The 17,085-nt window shown below is 35.4% G+C and overlaps 1 protein-coding gene across 3 annotated transcripts in view; it reads left to right on the top strand.

Annotated features, from left to right (window-relative positions):
- Brip1 (BRCA1 interacting protein C-terminal helicase 1) overlaps positions 1-15,279 on the top strand; it is a 135,536-nt gene extending 120,257 nt beyond the window's left edge. For 2 of the 3 annotated variants that reach the window (XM_023703162.1, XM_023703163.1), the window contains exons 17-20: positions 410-522; positions 6,633-6,715; positions 12,251-12,580; positions 14,463-15,279. In XM_023703162.1, coding sequence (XP_023558930.1) covers positions 410-522; positions 6,633-6,715; positions 12,251-12,580; positions 14,463-15,067 — 1,131 coding nt within the window. In that variant the 3' untranslated portion in view covers positions 15,068-15,279. The remainder of the gene's footprint in view (positions 1-409; positions 523-6,632; positions 6,716-12,250; positions 12,581-14,462) is intronic. The other variant, XM_023703164.1, reaches the window with a different exon arrangement.
- Positions 15,280-17,085: the final 1,806 nt, after the last annotated feature.

The raw sequence follows: 17,085 nt of genomic DNA, 5'->3' as shown, positions 1-17,085 counted from the left end.
TAGAAAAAGCCAAAAAAAAAAAAAAAAAAATGGTGGTTTCTAGATATAGCAGAAGAGGAAGGAAATCAATTGCAAAGAGTTAAGAGTGAAATTTTTACCAGTGATGAAAATATTAATTATGATTACATGGGTGAGTTACAGGACAATATATTTGTCAGAAGTTGTGTACTTATTCACTGAAAGTGTAAAGTTTACTATGTATAAATTATCTCAAATGATTAATATCACAGTTAATTATGTGCATAATGGAATTTAAGTAATATATGGATGAATACAAATTAAAATGAAAGAATTAGTACTAACAAGCAAAATACCTCTTTATGATTAAAAATGTCAAAATGTTAAAAATCAGTATGATTTTTCAAAAAAAGCTTTAATTGTCTCTACTACATTTTTTTTTAACTGTCAGGTTGAACTAAAGCGACAGTACAATGACCATCATTCAAAATCGAGAGGACTGTTACCTGGCCGTCAGTGGTATGAAATTCAAGCATACAGGGCCTTAAACCAGGCCCTAGGTAGGTAAGGAAATAAATTTTATGATTGGTTAAGCAATGGATGGCATGCAGAAGTGCTCAGTAGGTGCTGATTAAAGGAAGCTCACCAACAAACCAGACCATGTTAAATTTATTTATTTATTTATTTATTTGAAATTAAATTTATTATAACTGTTACTGTCATGTGTGACCAGGACTACATGTAGAACTAGTATTGCTAATTTTTTTTTTAATGAAGGTAAAATTCCCCCTTACTAGAATCCCATGTTAGATGTCCCAAATGGAAGCTGTAAAGAGTAAATAGAATAAATTAGAACTAAATTAAAACTCAGCATTTGGAACCAGGCTTGGTGGCACACACCTATAATCCCAGAACTCTGGAGGTTTAGACAGGAGGATCACTGAGTTGGAGACCAGGGTGGGGGCTACAAAAAGTGAGCACAAGGCCAGCCCAAAACACATAGTGAGACCCTACCTCAAAAAACAAAACCAAGAAACAATTCAACATTCACTGAAGTAAATAAATTTTACGATTGGTTAAGCACTGGATGGTATGCAGAAGTGCTCAGTAGGTGGCTGATTAAAGGAAGCTCACCAACAAACCAAATTGTGTTGCCATTTGAACATCAAATCCCAGGCCATGATTTTATAGGTAAAAATCATTCTTCCATCCCCAAAACATCAGGGAACAAAATTAAGGTACCAGCTAGTGGGAGGAGTCATTCTATTTGCAGAATGTACTTTCAGTCACAGAAGGTGTATAGAATCTTCACATCTGTTAAACTGTGTTTGTCAGGGCTGGGGATATAGCTCAGCGCCATAAGGGCCTGCCTGGCAGGCACAAGGTTCCGAGTTCAATGCCTGTTATGTTTAAAAAAAAATCTGTATCTATTTATCTATTTATCTATATCTATATCTATATCTATCTATATGTTTACAAATACAAATAAAATCTATTATACTACCGTACAGGATCTTGAAATTGCATCACTTTTTATACTTCAGTGTAAAGAAAGCAACTGATGGGGGAACATTTTTCATTTAATGTCACATAAGATTTGGATAATAATGTGATTATACTCTACTTTCCACACATGGTGATAATATTTGTGGATAACATTGGAACTAAAGGACATTGAATAATTAAAGATAATGTTACTTTTTTTTAAAAAAAAGAAAAGCAACTTGAAGTAAAATATTTAACAAATCATTTCTAATAGCAGTGCGTGTTGATAATCCATATTTTATTTCATTTTGTTTTTAGGCTGGTTATGAAAGATCAAGTTACTTGGCCAGGGTCTCGTAGTCTTCAAATAGCCCTTCACTTGATCTTGCCCTGTTCTTAAGCCACAGATCTGCTTTTTCATCTATAAACTTATATTTTACTTCCAATCAGAAAAGTTTTCAACATTAAACATAACCACCTCCATAGTAAACTATTAAACATACCTTTTCCTTTCCTTACTCTGTACATTGACTGTAAATTACGATTCTATTCATTTGGCAAATTTAGCGATCAAGACCCTACTTGAACATCATGAATTTTATTTCTGTAACTATAGTTATTTACACCTTAGTAAATCATAGCATTTTGTATGTTATCCTACTATGACATGTGCCTCACTGTATATAATAGCCTATTTATATTTCCTTCCCAGTTTTGCGTTTTCTGCAACCATGTCTCACCGTGGTAAGCACATGCTTCAGAAATGCTTGTAGGTTTAGTAAAAAGTGCTAAGCTCATTATTGTCAGAAAGCTTCTTAAGCTTCAAAACATACCCACCTAGGATCACATAAAAATCATATATTGGTTATGTCATGTATAATACTGTACTGTTTCTATTCTATTAATTTTTTAAATGGAGAAACCAGTTGTCATTTTAGCAATTGTTACAAAAGAGTATATCCTTTTAATAATTAAGATTTTAAAAATTTTTTAAAAATAAAGTGAATCATTGAAGAAATTCGTAATGCCTGTTAATTGATAGAAATGGTGTTTATCAGCTGGGCATGGTGGCACATGCCTATAATCCCAGCTCAGGAAGCTAAGGCAGGAGGATCACTGTGAGTTCAAAGCCCTCCTGGTCTACATAGTGAGTTTAAGACCAATCTGAACTGCACAGTGAGACCCTGTCTCAAGCAAAAAACAGAAAAGGTGGTTATCCTTTGAGACATTCTTCTTTATTTTTATTTATTTTGCAGTTCCAGGGATTGAACTCGGGACCCTGTGCTTGCCAGGCAAGTGCTTATTCTACTGAGCTATCTCCCCGGCCCTGAGACATTCTTATAAGGAGTGTATTTATAAACTCTAAACTAAGCAAAACTTAATTGATTATTTCAGTGCTATCTTGTTTTAAGGCCCACATGGGACTATTAGAATATTTAGAGTAATATAAGTCCATGGAGACATTAACAGGCTTCAGAAGGATACCAGACGGTTTTGCAACCATGTTAGAATTACAGCACGAGTTTTCTCTCTAGTCTGCTTTACTAAAAAAGTACAATCTTAAGTAGGCACCATTCTTTTAAAGAACAGGAAAACAATGAGGAAAAAAGGTGAAACATTTCTCACTTCATTGTTAACTTAAATACCTCAAACATAGGACACTTTAAATACAAATCAAAGTGAACCCAAAATAGAGTGATATTCTGACTTTGCATTGATTTTAAACACTCCTTTATGGCATTGACAACATTGATCTTTCAATCCTGTCTAACGTTATTTGATCTGTTGCCTTGGAACCTACAGTCAACTTTTTAAAATATAAAAAAAAATGTCATCTGAAATTTACATTTTTGAAGTCTATCTGGAAAAATTGAATGCTCATATTATTCTTCTTTCACTCAAAATCTCATGACAGTTAAGGAATAAAAAGTCAAACTTAAAATGTTATAGAGTGAGAGAAGAGACCGTAGCAGACAAAAAATGTCAGTGAAGTTTGAATACTGGAAAACAGCTGAGTGACTGAATGACTTAGCAGTCAAGAGAAAGCCGAAACTTAAATCTATAGAGATGAAAGTTTTAAAATCAATGAATTTGTTCTTGGAAAAGTTTAGGACTTAACACACCCTAAAGTGCCAATGAAAGTAAGGTTAAAAACAGGAATGTTACTTGAAAGATTGGTATAAGAATTACACAGACAGCCCCTTCTCTGCCTGGATTTACTTTTTTGGGGGGTCTTTTTAAGACAGGGTTTCACTATGCAGTTCAGGCTGGCCTTGAGCTCACTTTGTAGCCCAACCTGGCCTCAAATTTGCAATGATCCTCCTGCCTCAGCCTCCGGAGTGCTGAGATTACAGGTGTGTACTGCCACACCCGGCCAGATTTACTTCTTGAAAGACTGAACAAAAGAGTCAGTCGTTCACACTAAGAATCAAAGACAGGGTTGTTACATATTATGTATGGAAATCCAGTGTACTGAGTGTGAGAACCCCATTCCCTTGTTCTCAGTTTTGTGTAAGCTAACAATTAGTCATACCTCCTAGAACTAAATATGTAGCGTTTCTTTTTAAGGAAACCAGCTACTCCGCAAAACTGCCAACAGAGTGGTCCTATTGCTGCCGATTACCCTTCAGCAAAACCATAATCCCATAGGCTGGGAGCTTTCCCCAGGTGCCCTGAGCTCCCAGTCAGCAGTGGTAGTGACTTACTCTTAAGTGCAGAGTCTTCACTAGATACTTAGATGATATCTCTGACATGAAAAACAGTCCAAATCAAGGGTAAGTCAAACAAAAACAGGGTAAAGAACTGTAAAGAGTCAAACATATATTTTAGGCTTTGCAGCATATAGATTACTTTCTTAACTTTAACAAAGGGATCTACAATAGCCCCATAGCTAACAAATATCATACTTAAATGTGAAAGACTGAAAATCTTCCTCCAAGTTTAAATTTTCATAAAGTTTAGGTTTTTGTTTTTCAGAGGACAGAATTAAGATCTAGAAGACAACTCACATGGAAAAATATTTGCAAATTATGCATATCAGGATCTAGTACCCAGACTATATTTTAAAAAACTCTTATGTCTTAACAAAAAAGTGCAATTTAAAAGTGAACCAGAGTCCACTCAAAAGTGGACTTTGAGTAGACATTTCTCCAGTACATAAAACAGTGCTGGAGTTATTGGTCAATAAGGAAATACAAATCAAAACTATAATGAAATACCATTTTATTATTATTATTATTTTTATTTATTTATTTATTTTAATTTCATCCATTTATTTATGTGTGTGTGTGTGTGTGTGTGTGGCCAGCTCAGCCCACCAGGGGGCGGGGCTGGCTGGCATGTGGTGCTGGGGGATTGAACCGCGGTCCCTGTGCTTTGCTAAGCTTGTTGTAAGTAGGTGCTTTAGACCACTGAGCCATCTCACCAGCCCCTATTATTATTTTTAAAAGAAGATGTACAATAACAAATGTTGATGAGGATACCAATATTGGAATCCTCATACATAGTGGATAGAGTAGAAATTGTTCAGCTGCTTTGGAAAACAGTGTAGTAGCTCCTCCCTCAAAAGCACAGAGTTTATTATAGGACCCAGCCACTTCACTCCTATATATATACCTAAGAGAATTAAAAACTTGTATTCATGCAGTAACTTGACACAAATGTTTATAGCCACATTATTTGTAATGATCAAAGTAATAATTAAGCAAATGTCCACTGACTTGAATCAGAAAACAAAATGTCATGTATCCATATAAAGAAACCTCGTAGTCATTTAAAAAAAAAAAGAATGAAGTATTGAAATGTGATACACATGAAACTTGCTAACATCATGGTAAGTAAAATAAACCAGATACAAAATGTCACATGGTTTATGATTCCAGTTAAATGAAATTTCCGGACTAGGTTAATCTACAGGCACAGAAAGTATGTTAGTGATAGCCAGAGGTAATAGGTAATAAATAGAATAATGTGGAGTGACTACTAATGAATACAGGGTTACTATTTTAGAATGATGAAAAATTGCAATAGACAGTGGTGTATGTTGTGTAGACTTGTAAATATATTAAACGTTATACACTAAAATTTAAAAAAAAATTTTTTTAAATTTAAGTATTTATGTGATACAGCATCTTGCTATGTAGCTCAGACTCGTAGTGATCCTCCTGTCTCAGCCTCACCAGTGTTGGGATTACAGGCATGCACCACCAGGCCTGGTTTTGGGGCCAACATGCCCTGGGTTCCAGGACCCGCACAGCATGCGGTACCTGGGATCAAACTCAGGTCCTTGTACTTGCCAGGTAGGTGCTAGGCTGCTAGCTGTCTCCTCCCAAACCCCCTAAAATATTTTTATTTTTATTTTTTATATTTTAGTTTTGTATTTTAGGGAAGGGTCTACAGGGTGTTCAGGGTCTCACTACTTGATTGGACTTGCAGTGATCCACCTGTTTACAGCCTCGGATTACAGGCACGCGCCACCACGCCCAGTCTCAATTGCCCTCTCAGCGCTGGCAGGGCAGGGCCAGGGGTGGAACCCCCGGGCTCTACACCTGCTTACAGGTGCTTTAATCTGCTGAGCTGTTTGATTAGCCCCTAAAATATTTTTAAAGCAGACAAACATTTTGAAAAAACAACTAAGTTGAATTTGACAGTCCATAAAAACAATAATGTATCATGACCATATGAGATATGAGGTTAAACTAGGAATGCAAGGCTGGTTCAGTATTTGAATTGACCAATATAATTTACCATGTAAGAGATAAAATAAAAACTACAGTGCTATATTAATTGCATTGAAAAAAATTTGAACAAGTTAAACATTCATGATTTTTTAAAAAACTGTTGTGAAAGTGTTCACAAGACAAATAACCTAAAACCTGAAATTATTTAAAATACTTTAATTTAAAAACTCACGTATGTAGTTAAGAAAGGTCTTGGAAAACATTTTCTATATTTCAAAACAGAATGCACATAACATATTGGATAAAATTTTCAGTAGTTGTCAAATGTAAAGAATTTTTGTTTGCCTGTTTATTGTATTAGACTGGATAGTTTCCATAACTCAGATTGATTATAGGAATATGTAACTGGTACATCATTAACTTCTGTAGTTTTCTGTCTGTTCCTCTAGAAATTTGGCTTTTATATTCAATGATATATATTTTTTTTAATTTCCCTCTACTTTTTGGTAGGTGTATTCGACACAAAAATGACTGGGGAGCTCTTATCCTAGTGGATGATCGCTTCAAGAATAACCCAAATCGTTATATATCTGGTAAGATTGCCAGCTGGGTTTAGAGTAATAGCTAGTGACTGTCTTAGTGTTTTCATTGTAGTTTAACAACAAGAAAACACTTGACATGGCATCTGCCTTCTTGACTTTGAAGTATACAATATAATATTGTTAACTACATGAACAACTGTATGCCAGGTCACTCAGACTTTTTAATCATGAATAACTGAAACTTTATACCTAATGAGCAGCAGTACCCCATTTCCTCCCTCCTCCATACGCAGTAGCCATCCAGTGTACGTTCTGCTTCTTTGAGTTTCACTACTTCAGATATCTCCTGTAAGTTGAAGTCAGACAACATTTGTGTCACTGTCACTGGCTCATCTCACTGAACATACAGTCCTTAAGGTTCGCCCATGTTAAAGTACCTGACAGAATTTCTATCTTTTCTAAGGTTAATAATTTCATGGTATATACATACTATATTTTGTCTGTTCATCTGTAAGTAGACATTTAAGTTATTTCTATCTGCTGAAAGTTGGGCACAACACTATTGCAAACATGGGAGTGCAGATACCTCTTCCAAATCCTTATTTCAGTTGTCTATGTAGTTAACAATAATACACTGTACACTTACAAAATTAAGGCAGATCTTGTGTCTTTTTTTTTTTATTTTTTATTACAATGAAAACACAAAGATAGGATTGCTGGATCATAAGGTAATTCTAAACCAATAGATATTTACCAAGGCCAACATTATTAAGTTCTCCTGTGTTTTCTTCTAGGGGTTTTACAATATCAGATTTAGATTTAAATCTTGAATATATTTTTAGTAAAATTTTGTGTATTGTGTATGGTAAAGATCTAATTTTGTTCTGTTGTATGGGGATATTGTTTTTAGGAAAACATTGGGGTTTGTTCAATTTTATTTTATTTTATTAGTACATGTTTGAAATTCATGCAGTAATCATCTCGGGGAGTGGTTATATGTACATATTGCTGCTTTTTCCCTTATTCCCTCCCCCCCATTCTCTGGTTCCCCTGTTGTATATGACGCTAACTGTGGCCCTTTGATCTATGGTGCCTATTATGCTGAGGTAATTTCCTTTCACTTCTCATTTGTTTGGAGTTTCGTCATCAAAAAGTATTGAATTTTGTCTAATGCTTTTCCATGTTGAATCATTGTAAAATGCTTATCCTTCAGTCTCTTAATCTGATATATCACATTGATTTTTGTTTTCTGAACTTTGCCTGAATTCAAGGGTTTAATTACTTTTGGTAATACATATTGGACTATGATGTATTTTAATATTGACTTCTGGTATCATCTTATTTGGATTTGTCTTCTTGTATCTAAGTTTCAGGGGTTTTTTTTCTCAAAATGGGAAAGGTTTTGCTTATAATTTCTATCAATAAGCTTTCTGTTCCTTTCTCTTTTAAGTTCTCAGACTATAAATATTGCTTTGGTTAATGTCATCCCATAAGTCTTAGGTTTTCTCCCACTGTCTTGTTTTTTAGGTTGTATTTTTTTTTTTTTGGGGGGGGAGGGTTCTTTTTGCTCCACTCACTAGATAATTTCAAATGCTCTGTTTTAAGAGTTCACGAACTCGTTTTGTTTAGTCAAATCTGACGTTGAGCCCTATCAATGAGTTTTTCAGTTGTTACTTGATTTTTTTCAGCTTGAGTATAGTTCTTTATTCTTTTTTGGCTAATAAAAGTTTTTTCTGTGCCATTTTACTGAGCTCATGAGCATTATTTTGATAGTTTTTTCAAGTCTTTCATCAGGTAATTCATATATCTTCATTCCTTTAAGGTTAATTTCTGGAGATTTACCTTGTTCTTTTGAACATGCTTTATTTTGTACCAGGAATTAAACTCAAGACCTTGTGCTTGGCAGGCAAGCACTTGTGCCACTGAGCTACATCCCCAGCCTGAACAGGCTTTGAGTAGAGGATTTCTCTTTTTTTTTTTTTTTTTAATTCCTTATAACTATGTATTGGAATCTACACATTTGAAAGAACAGTTCCTTCTCACAGCATCTACACACTGGCTTCCCACTAGACAAGACCTTCACTCTGTACTCTGGAGGTCTCAGTTTTACTGTTGGTCTCTCTCCCTGGATTTGCATGTATAGATGCTTTTTTTAAAAGTTGTATTCTTTTTATTAGCGCATATTTGTCATACATACTGATCACTCTCATCATAGGGAATTTGTACCTGTAAGAACACATTATTGTTCTTCATTGCAGGGGCTTTTCCCTCTACACATTGTCCTCTCTTATGTCGTGGGGTCTCTGAAGCAGTAGCATTGCTTCTGTTCTGCATGCTGTCCAGACATGTAACATATGCCAGGTCTGATCAGCGTTGCATGGCCCAGCCGCTGGAAAGCCAAGACACTGGACACACTCATCGCTTTCTTCCTTCTCAGGTAGCCACTGAGCTTTATCAGCCCACCTTTTTTTTTTAAACCTTGTTTCCTCTGGAGTAGCACTATGCTGCCTTGCTCTTCTGTTCTCCGTGGCTTCTCAGCCTGGAGAGTAGCCTAGATCATGTCAGCATCTCAAGATGGGCAAGACAGAAGCAAGTGCCTCGCGTAGCCTCTCCCAAGGCCAAGCCTTTGGACATATACTCCAGCCTTCTCTTTTTCTCCTCAGGGAAAAGCAGAAGCTGGAACTTAACTCTCAGTCATGTGGCACTGTTCCAGGGGAAGGACTATAGTGAGAAGGTGCCAGAAAATTTCTTACTTGTGTTGATGCAGCTGGTTTCATGCTAGCCTGCATTCAGGAGCCTCTTACCTGATTTCTGGATTTCTCATAAAGGGATTTGCTCCATAGATTGTTGAATACCTTTCTCCATAGCAAGAAGGAGGGTCTGGGGCTTCCTATTCCACCACCTTAAATCTTTTGTATTTAATGTCATATAGTTTTAAAGATAAATAATTAGAAAATTTGAACTATTAGAACAAACCTGATTAAAAATCTGGTTCTGACTAAAAATCTGGTTCTTTAGTTTGCATTTGTTTACAGTTGTAAAGATTTTTTTTATAAATGAGAGCTTGTTTAGTTATCAACAAAGATTAAATAAACTAGTGTTCTTCAATCACATAGAATGTAAGATATAGGAAAAAAGTAAGATATAATTCAATTATATAGTAATACTTTATTTACTGTGGTCAGGGGGAAAGCTCCCTAAAAAATGAATTTTGAATAAATACCAAATTTTTACATTTAAGTAAACAAACGCATCTCTTTTCGTTGCTTAATGTTCTCATGTTTTAGAGTTTATGTTAGTCACAACTAATATTTTCTGAAAGGACATAAAGCACCCCTGCAGTAGGATCAAGTATATGGTCATATCCTCTCCCACAAGTCAGTAAGTATTATGTTCCTGTGATTTTCACCCACCAGTGATGTAGTCTTTCCAGAACCAATGCCAGGAGTCCACATTATCAAAGAACTGTGGGCTATACTTGCATATTTACTATCACTTTGAATCTAAAAAATTATACTGCAAATTTTAATTAAACATGTCAGATTAAGCGGCCAGTGGAATGGACTCTACATTTTCCATCTCAGTCTAATTACTATATTTGTGTGATATTAAAACTTAACTGTCATGGGTCGGGGAGATAGCTCCGTGTCTGGCAAGTGCGAAGTCCTGAGTTCAATTCCTGGTACTGCAAAAAAACCATTTGACTATCAATATTAAAACAGAAAATCCTGCTTGCTTCATTTTTTTTTTTTTTTTTTTTTCTTTTCATATAAAGTAGGCAGTGGCTTAGGTCAAGCAGTAAATAAAAGCAAAAATGTTAAGTACTGGTGTTTAGTCAGCAGGTGGAGCTCAGATCCTTTCAATTTCTCAAAAGTAAACAATGACATACTAAAAAGGTTTTCTTTGATTATAAAAAGACCAAAATAAAACTGTAATTATACTTAAGTACTTCAGTTTTGGAGAATTTTCCATTTTTATTTGGTGTAATCATTTTTCCTAAGCAAAGAAAATAAATATAAGAAAAATGCTTGTTTTTTTTTTTAAATTGAAATCTAAAGCGTATATTTTTACTTCAGTTCTTATTTTTGATTTTTAGAATTAAATATTGTCTAGGGGCTGGTGAGATGGCTCAGTGGTCTAAAGCACCTACTTAGAACAAGCTTAGCACAAGCACAGGGACCACTGTTCAATCCCCCAGCACCACATGCCAGCCAGCCCCGCCCCCTGGTGGGTTGTAGCTGGCCACACACACACACACACACACATAAATAAATAAAATTAAAAAAAAAAAATATTGTCTAATATTTCTCTATAGTTTTATTTTTCTAGTATTCATAAAATGTAAAATGTTTTCTTATTTTGTTACTATTAGCAAAGTATTTTTGATTACTTTTTTTTTTGTGTGGCTGCCTCAGCCTACCCTGGGGGTGGGGCTGGCGCAGCAAGTGGTGCCGGGGATTGAACTTCGAACCCTGTACCTGCCTAAGCATGTAAGTAAGTGCTTTAGATCGCTGAGCTATCTTGCCAGCTCCTCATTACTAATTTGTGTAAGTTTTCATAAATAGAGAATTTATAGAAGAATCTATTAAAAATTAAATTTTTTTTCAAATGGAAGTATAACAATTTTGTTTTAATGGCATTAACAAAGAATATTTAGTTTGTAAAAATCCAAATGTTTTGAATTTATTGTGAAGTGAGCTATAATACAAAATACTTTATACTTTCCAAAATACTTTCAATATGGTTGATTACCAGTGTTTCCAAATGTCACAAATCAAACCATACTCTTACTTTATTTATATATGATTAAAACTGTATAGTAAAAATTCAGGTAGGACATGATTGACCCACATGAGAGTGTTACTTCTTTCATCTTTAAAATAATTTATGATGTATCTGATGTTGGTGGAGGAGAGGGACAAACATGTAAGACTAGAATCGAATTTATTCTTTTCTTTCTTTTTTTAAATTTTATTTATTTATTTTTTTTGTTTGGTAGAACCGGGGATTGAACTCAGGCCCTTGTGCTTGCCGTGCTGAGCAGCAGCAGCAGCGGGCTGCGGTGATCACAGCGGTGAACGGCAGCTGCCCGCAGTGTGCCTACCTCGCTGCTCATCACTCACCTTGGGGGCAGGGTCGTTAACTGCATTTTGACTTTAATTTTTTTTTTTTGGAACTGGGGATTGAACTCTTTATTGTTTTTTTTTTTTAATTATTTATTTATTTTTATTTATTACATTTATTTATTGTGTGTGTGTGTGTGGCCAGCTCAGCCCACCAGGGGGCAGGGGCTGGCTGGCATGTGGTGCTGGGGGATCGAACCGCGGTCCCTGTGCTTTGCCAAGCTTGTTTCAAGTAGGTGCTTTAGACCACTGAGCCATCTCTCCAGCCCTGAACTCTTTATTGTTAACATGATAGATTTTGTGTATTTTGTACATAGGAAGTAAAATTGTAGGAAAAGTATTGCTAACTATTCTGTATATTCAAATACCATTATTAAGTTACTTCATTAGAAAAAGTATGTTTTAACTGAGGACCTTAGTAATTAAATGACCAAATTTTCCTTTTGATTTGATTTTTCTTTAGGACTTTCTAAATGGGTAAGACAGCAGATTCAGCACCATTCAACCTTTGAAAGTGCCCTGGAGTCCTTGGCTGAATTTTCAAAAAAGCACCAAAAAGTCACTGGTGTACCCAAAAAGGACGGAGCACATACACAAGACAGTGAGTCCACTCATGAAGCGGCCTGTTTTCAGCGCAGTACCCCTACTCTGCTGTGGGAAGCAGCAAGTGATCTGTCACCACGAAGTCCTAGGAAAGAGGAAGCAAAAGCGTGTGTCCAGGAACTACAGTGTTCTAAAAGGATTCCTAAAAACCCATCTCTACCTGATGACATCATCTCCAGAAAGAAAAAAAGTATGACAAGTCCTGCCCATTTACGTTTGATAGAGAAGTCATTATATCATAGTGAAATGATATTTATATTATGTAAATTACTTTCTTGGAGTACGTTGGCTTGTACTAAAGTGCTGTTACAGCCAGGTTTGGCCCACATCTGTAACCCTAGCTCCTGGGGAGGCTGAGGCAGGACGACTGCTAGTTCGAGACCACCGGGGCAATTCAGTGACACCTTGTAAATAATAAAAAGTGCTTTGAGTGATAATAGAAAAAAACTGAGTACCTACTGGCTACAGTGGCCCCTCACTCATCACAGAAGTTACATTCCAGGTACCCCTGTGATAAGTGAAAATCAGTGAAGTAGTGATATTTATGTTAGTGTCTATATATATCTTAATCTTAAGGCTTTATAAACCCTTCCCACACTTTTAAAAACACTTCTGATGTTCTTAACCATTTTCTAAACTTGTAAGCCTACATAATTTTAACAACATATACTGTATAGTGCAATATGTATTCGGCTAAAGAAATATATACTGTAAACAATGTATTTTATTTCTGTTTAATATCCTTTTAATATGTTAGATTTAACATTTTTAATATATTTTTAGATACTTTAAATTTTTTAGGCAGAAATAATTAAAACTGTAAATACTACACATATAAATACATATAGTACTGTACACTGCCACAGAATCCCACAATATAGTGAAAAATCAACAATAAATAATTTAGATTAATATTTATTGAAAACCCAAGAAACAGTAAGTCCGCAAAAATTTTTTTGTTTTTTTGTTTGTATTTTAGGGAAGGGTCTACAGGGTGTTCAGGGTCTCACTACTAGATCAGACTCATAGTGATCCACCTATTTATAGCCTCCCAAGAGCTGGGATTACTGGCGCGCGGCACCACGCCCAGTCTCAATTGCCATCTCAGTGCACCCCGGGAGCAGAGCTGGCACAGCAGGCCCAGGGATCGAACCCCGGCCCCTGCGTCTGCTTGCAGGTGCTTTAATCCATTGAGCTATTTGGTCGGCCCTGAGTCCACAAAAGTTGAACCACAAAATAGTGAGGGACTGCTGTATTCCTCCAGGTTTCATTGTAAATCTTGAGTCTGGTGGTAATTATCCGAGCATCATAAAGTTGAATGGACTTACCCTACATATGACAAACAACAAATTGGAGCAGTTGTATGTATTGCACTAGAAGAGCATAACTCAGTAGATGCCCTCAAGACAATATGGTCCTCAAAGCCTGATACATTTGCTATTCGGACTGTAAAAGAAAATGTTTGCCAAGCTCCAGCTATTGGATATAATATTTAAGTTTTTAATTTATATGTCAATAATTATAGCTTACTATGTCTATTTTTAAACATTTATTCTGTGGTGTGTTCCTCTAAATGTCATAGTGAATTTAAAGCTATAGCACCAGAAACCTAGGTTCGAGTACTGACATTAATGCTATCCAGTTCTATCACTTGGAGAAAATACATGACCTTATGGCTGTTGGTTTTCCCTGTTGATTAAGTTCTCAACCAGTAGTTAATGAATTTCCAGGTAGAATCTTCAGCCCCTTCCTTCCTTCCTTCCTTCCTTCCTTCCTTCCTTCCTTCCTTCCTTCCGCCCTCTTCCTCTTCCAGATCCCTCATGTGCAATTTGATAGCTTCCTGGACAGCATTATAACTTGGGCTAGAAAACACTGGAGAGATGATACTCCTTTCAAAATTAGCATTCTGTTCTTTCAGATTCTGAGATGAAAGTCCAGTATTGCTGGTTATAGCCTCTAAACTTTGTATTCTATGCAATTGATTTAAGATTTCTAATAAAAAATTTAACCCAGCAATTATAATGTCAGCTAGGAACAGAAAGTTAAAGGTCTTAACTTTTTGGTATTCATAGATAATCCAGGATCGCTGGAAGAGTCCGTCCAGGCAGAAACAAATGTGAAAGCAGAAACAAATGTGATTTCCAGATCCACAAGCCCAACATTCAGCAAACAAACAAGAAGAATTAGCTGGCCTGGCTTTAGTGTGAAGAGGCCGTGTTTTACTGATAAAATACAGACTGCAGTACCTGAGCTCTGGTCATCAGAGAACTGTGCCTCTCATACGTCTACTGTTGAAGCAGAAGAAACAGAAAACAAAACAGTTTTGCCACCCGCTGTTAAGTGTGAGTTCTCAAATCGAATGGTGAACACATCCTTTGGGCCGTCTTCCCAGTCAGAGCGCATTGTGTTGTCAGTCAAGATTGATGCTACTCTTACTAATAAAAATGACTCAAAACAACTGCTCTGCTGTAAGGAAGCCTCAGACGTAGATATTGCACGGTCTCCTGGAAACAAAGAAGTTACGCATTCCAGTCCAAATAGAGCTTTTGAAACAGAGGAAGAAGAAGACGATTCTGTCTATTATACACCTGAACTTTATGATCCTGTAGATACGGATGAAGAAAACATTGATCTAGTAGATTCTGATAGACTCAGTAATGAATCATTTACATTTTAGCAAGAGGCCTTTCTGAAATTAGAGGAGAGGTTTCAGTCAGGAATAAAAAGTGAGGATTTTATAAAGTTGAATAGAATCATACGTATTTGAAAAAAATTGATCATAGTAATGTAAATGTGTAAATAAATTGGAGCTGGGAAACATCCAGGGACTAGAAAGAACTTTAAACATCTCTCCTGATGTTAGGTAATAGTACTTATTGTCAAGCTGTAAAAATATGTTGTCAAATTTTGTCCAGCTCTATTGTAAATATTTATACATTGGATAAATGACGTTTTTAAAAAATCTGAGTTATGCTTTTTCAGTGTCTTTAGATTTTTAAGTATTTTATGTTCAAGACATGTAAGTTTTACTACTATTCTCATGTTTTGATAATGCGATTCTTACGAAGTATATTTCTCCAAGTGTTGCTTAATGAAATGCACTTTAAAATTAATTAGTCTAAGAGTTGTTTTTTTTTTTTTTAAGATAGAATTTCTTGGAGTACTTCCAGTTTCATGTAACTTCATATTTTATAGTTTTATAGCCCTATTTGCGTATTTGTTTTTATCCTGATACATAAAAATTAATACCAGTTGAGTCTAGTCATGCTTCTTCTGTGTTTCACTATAGATTTTATGTCAGATTTGTCTAAGAGGGTTTTTTTTAAAATAAATCAAAGTTTGTCTTGGAAAGTTTAATCCCACATTAAGCTAAGAAAAATTGAAGAAACTATTTTTGCAATATTGGAGGTTGAACTCAGGGACCTTCACACAGAGCTACATTGCTAGCCCTTTTTTATTTTGAGATAAGGTCTTCCTAAGTTGTGTAGGCTGGCTCGGATTTGAGGTCCTCGAATTTGAGGTCCTCCTGCCTCAGCTCCAGAGTGCTAGCACTACAGGCATGCACTGCAACACCTGGCTCATTTTTATTTGAAATTCCTTTGGTTTTCTGTTTGATAAAATCAAGTGTGTCATAAAATTATGTGAAATTATAATTGGTTGGGTGAAATATTCCAGGTGCTCAATTCTAATTATTCAGCTTTATCACTGTGAGAAAAAGTGAGATGTGGGCCCCAGCACTAGCACCCAAAATATAACCTAACGTAAAAAGCTTTAATTGCGTGATTATTAAGATAGAAAACTTCATATGTAAATTTAATCAGCAAACCTGCATGTATAACATCATCTGAAATATGGTGTTTTTTTTTTTTTTGAAATTGACTTTGTTGTGTTATTTTCATCTAATAAAGCACATTCAAAATATTGAATTAAAAAAAATATTGAATTCTTAGGCCAGGAATTTAGCTCAGTGGGACAGTGCCTGCCTGGCAAGTGCAAGGTCCTGAGTTTAATTCCCAGTACCAGAAAAAGGTTGGATTCTCTGAAACTGCTTGTAAGAAAGTGCTTGGAAGGTCACTTGAAAGACTGGTTATTGGAGTCATCTATCAGAGATTGGCAGCCTTTAAAAAAATTTGATTATCACACAATTATTTGTGTTTTATGATCTCAAATATTTTAGTGAGTACATTAGAATCTTAATTTCTATAAATTCTTGTTTCTTGTCTTTTCATAAATAGATGTAGTCAGTTTTTGTGAAGATAGTAAAATTGTTCGTAACTTAAAACCTAAGAGCACGTCAGACAATGTTAAAGGAAGCTAAAACCTTAATATGAAATATCTGCAGCTATGAGTCATCTTTAAAAATTTTTTAAATTAAAAAGCAAATATAAAATAACAGACAAAAAAAAAAAAAACATCAGTTCAGAAAATGGAAATTTAGAAAACTGACCAAGGCTTATGATCCCTAAGTCCTAAATGATTTTTATGTTTCAAAAAGAAAAAAGAAAAGAAAGAATTTTGTTTCACAAGCTGGTTTCCTGGACTCCACAATGCAGCCTTGTTACAATATCCATGGGGCTGGAGCCAGTGGATCACCTTATTGGTTAGACCACCTTCTAATGAGGTGCTTTCAGTAACTAAATCTCTTGGACTTGCTCCAAAATAACCCATCTTTCACAAAATTCCACTCTGTAATAA

Source organism: Octodon degus, unplaced genomic scaffold, assembly GCF_000260255.1.
Source record: "Octodon degus isolate 3935 unplaced genomic scaffold, OctDeg1.0 scaffold00164, whole genome shotgun sequence".
In the NCBI taxonomy this organism is placed as follows: domain Eukaryota; kingdom Metazoa; phylum Chordata; class Mammalia; order Rodentia; family Octodontidae; genus Octodon; species Octodon degus.
This window is presented reverse-complemented; position numbering and strand designations above follow the sequence as displayed.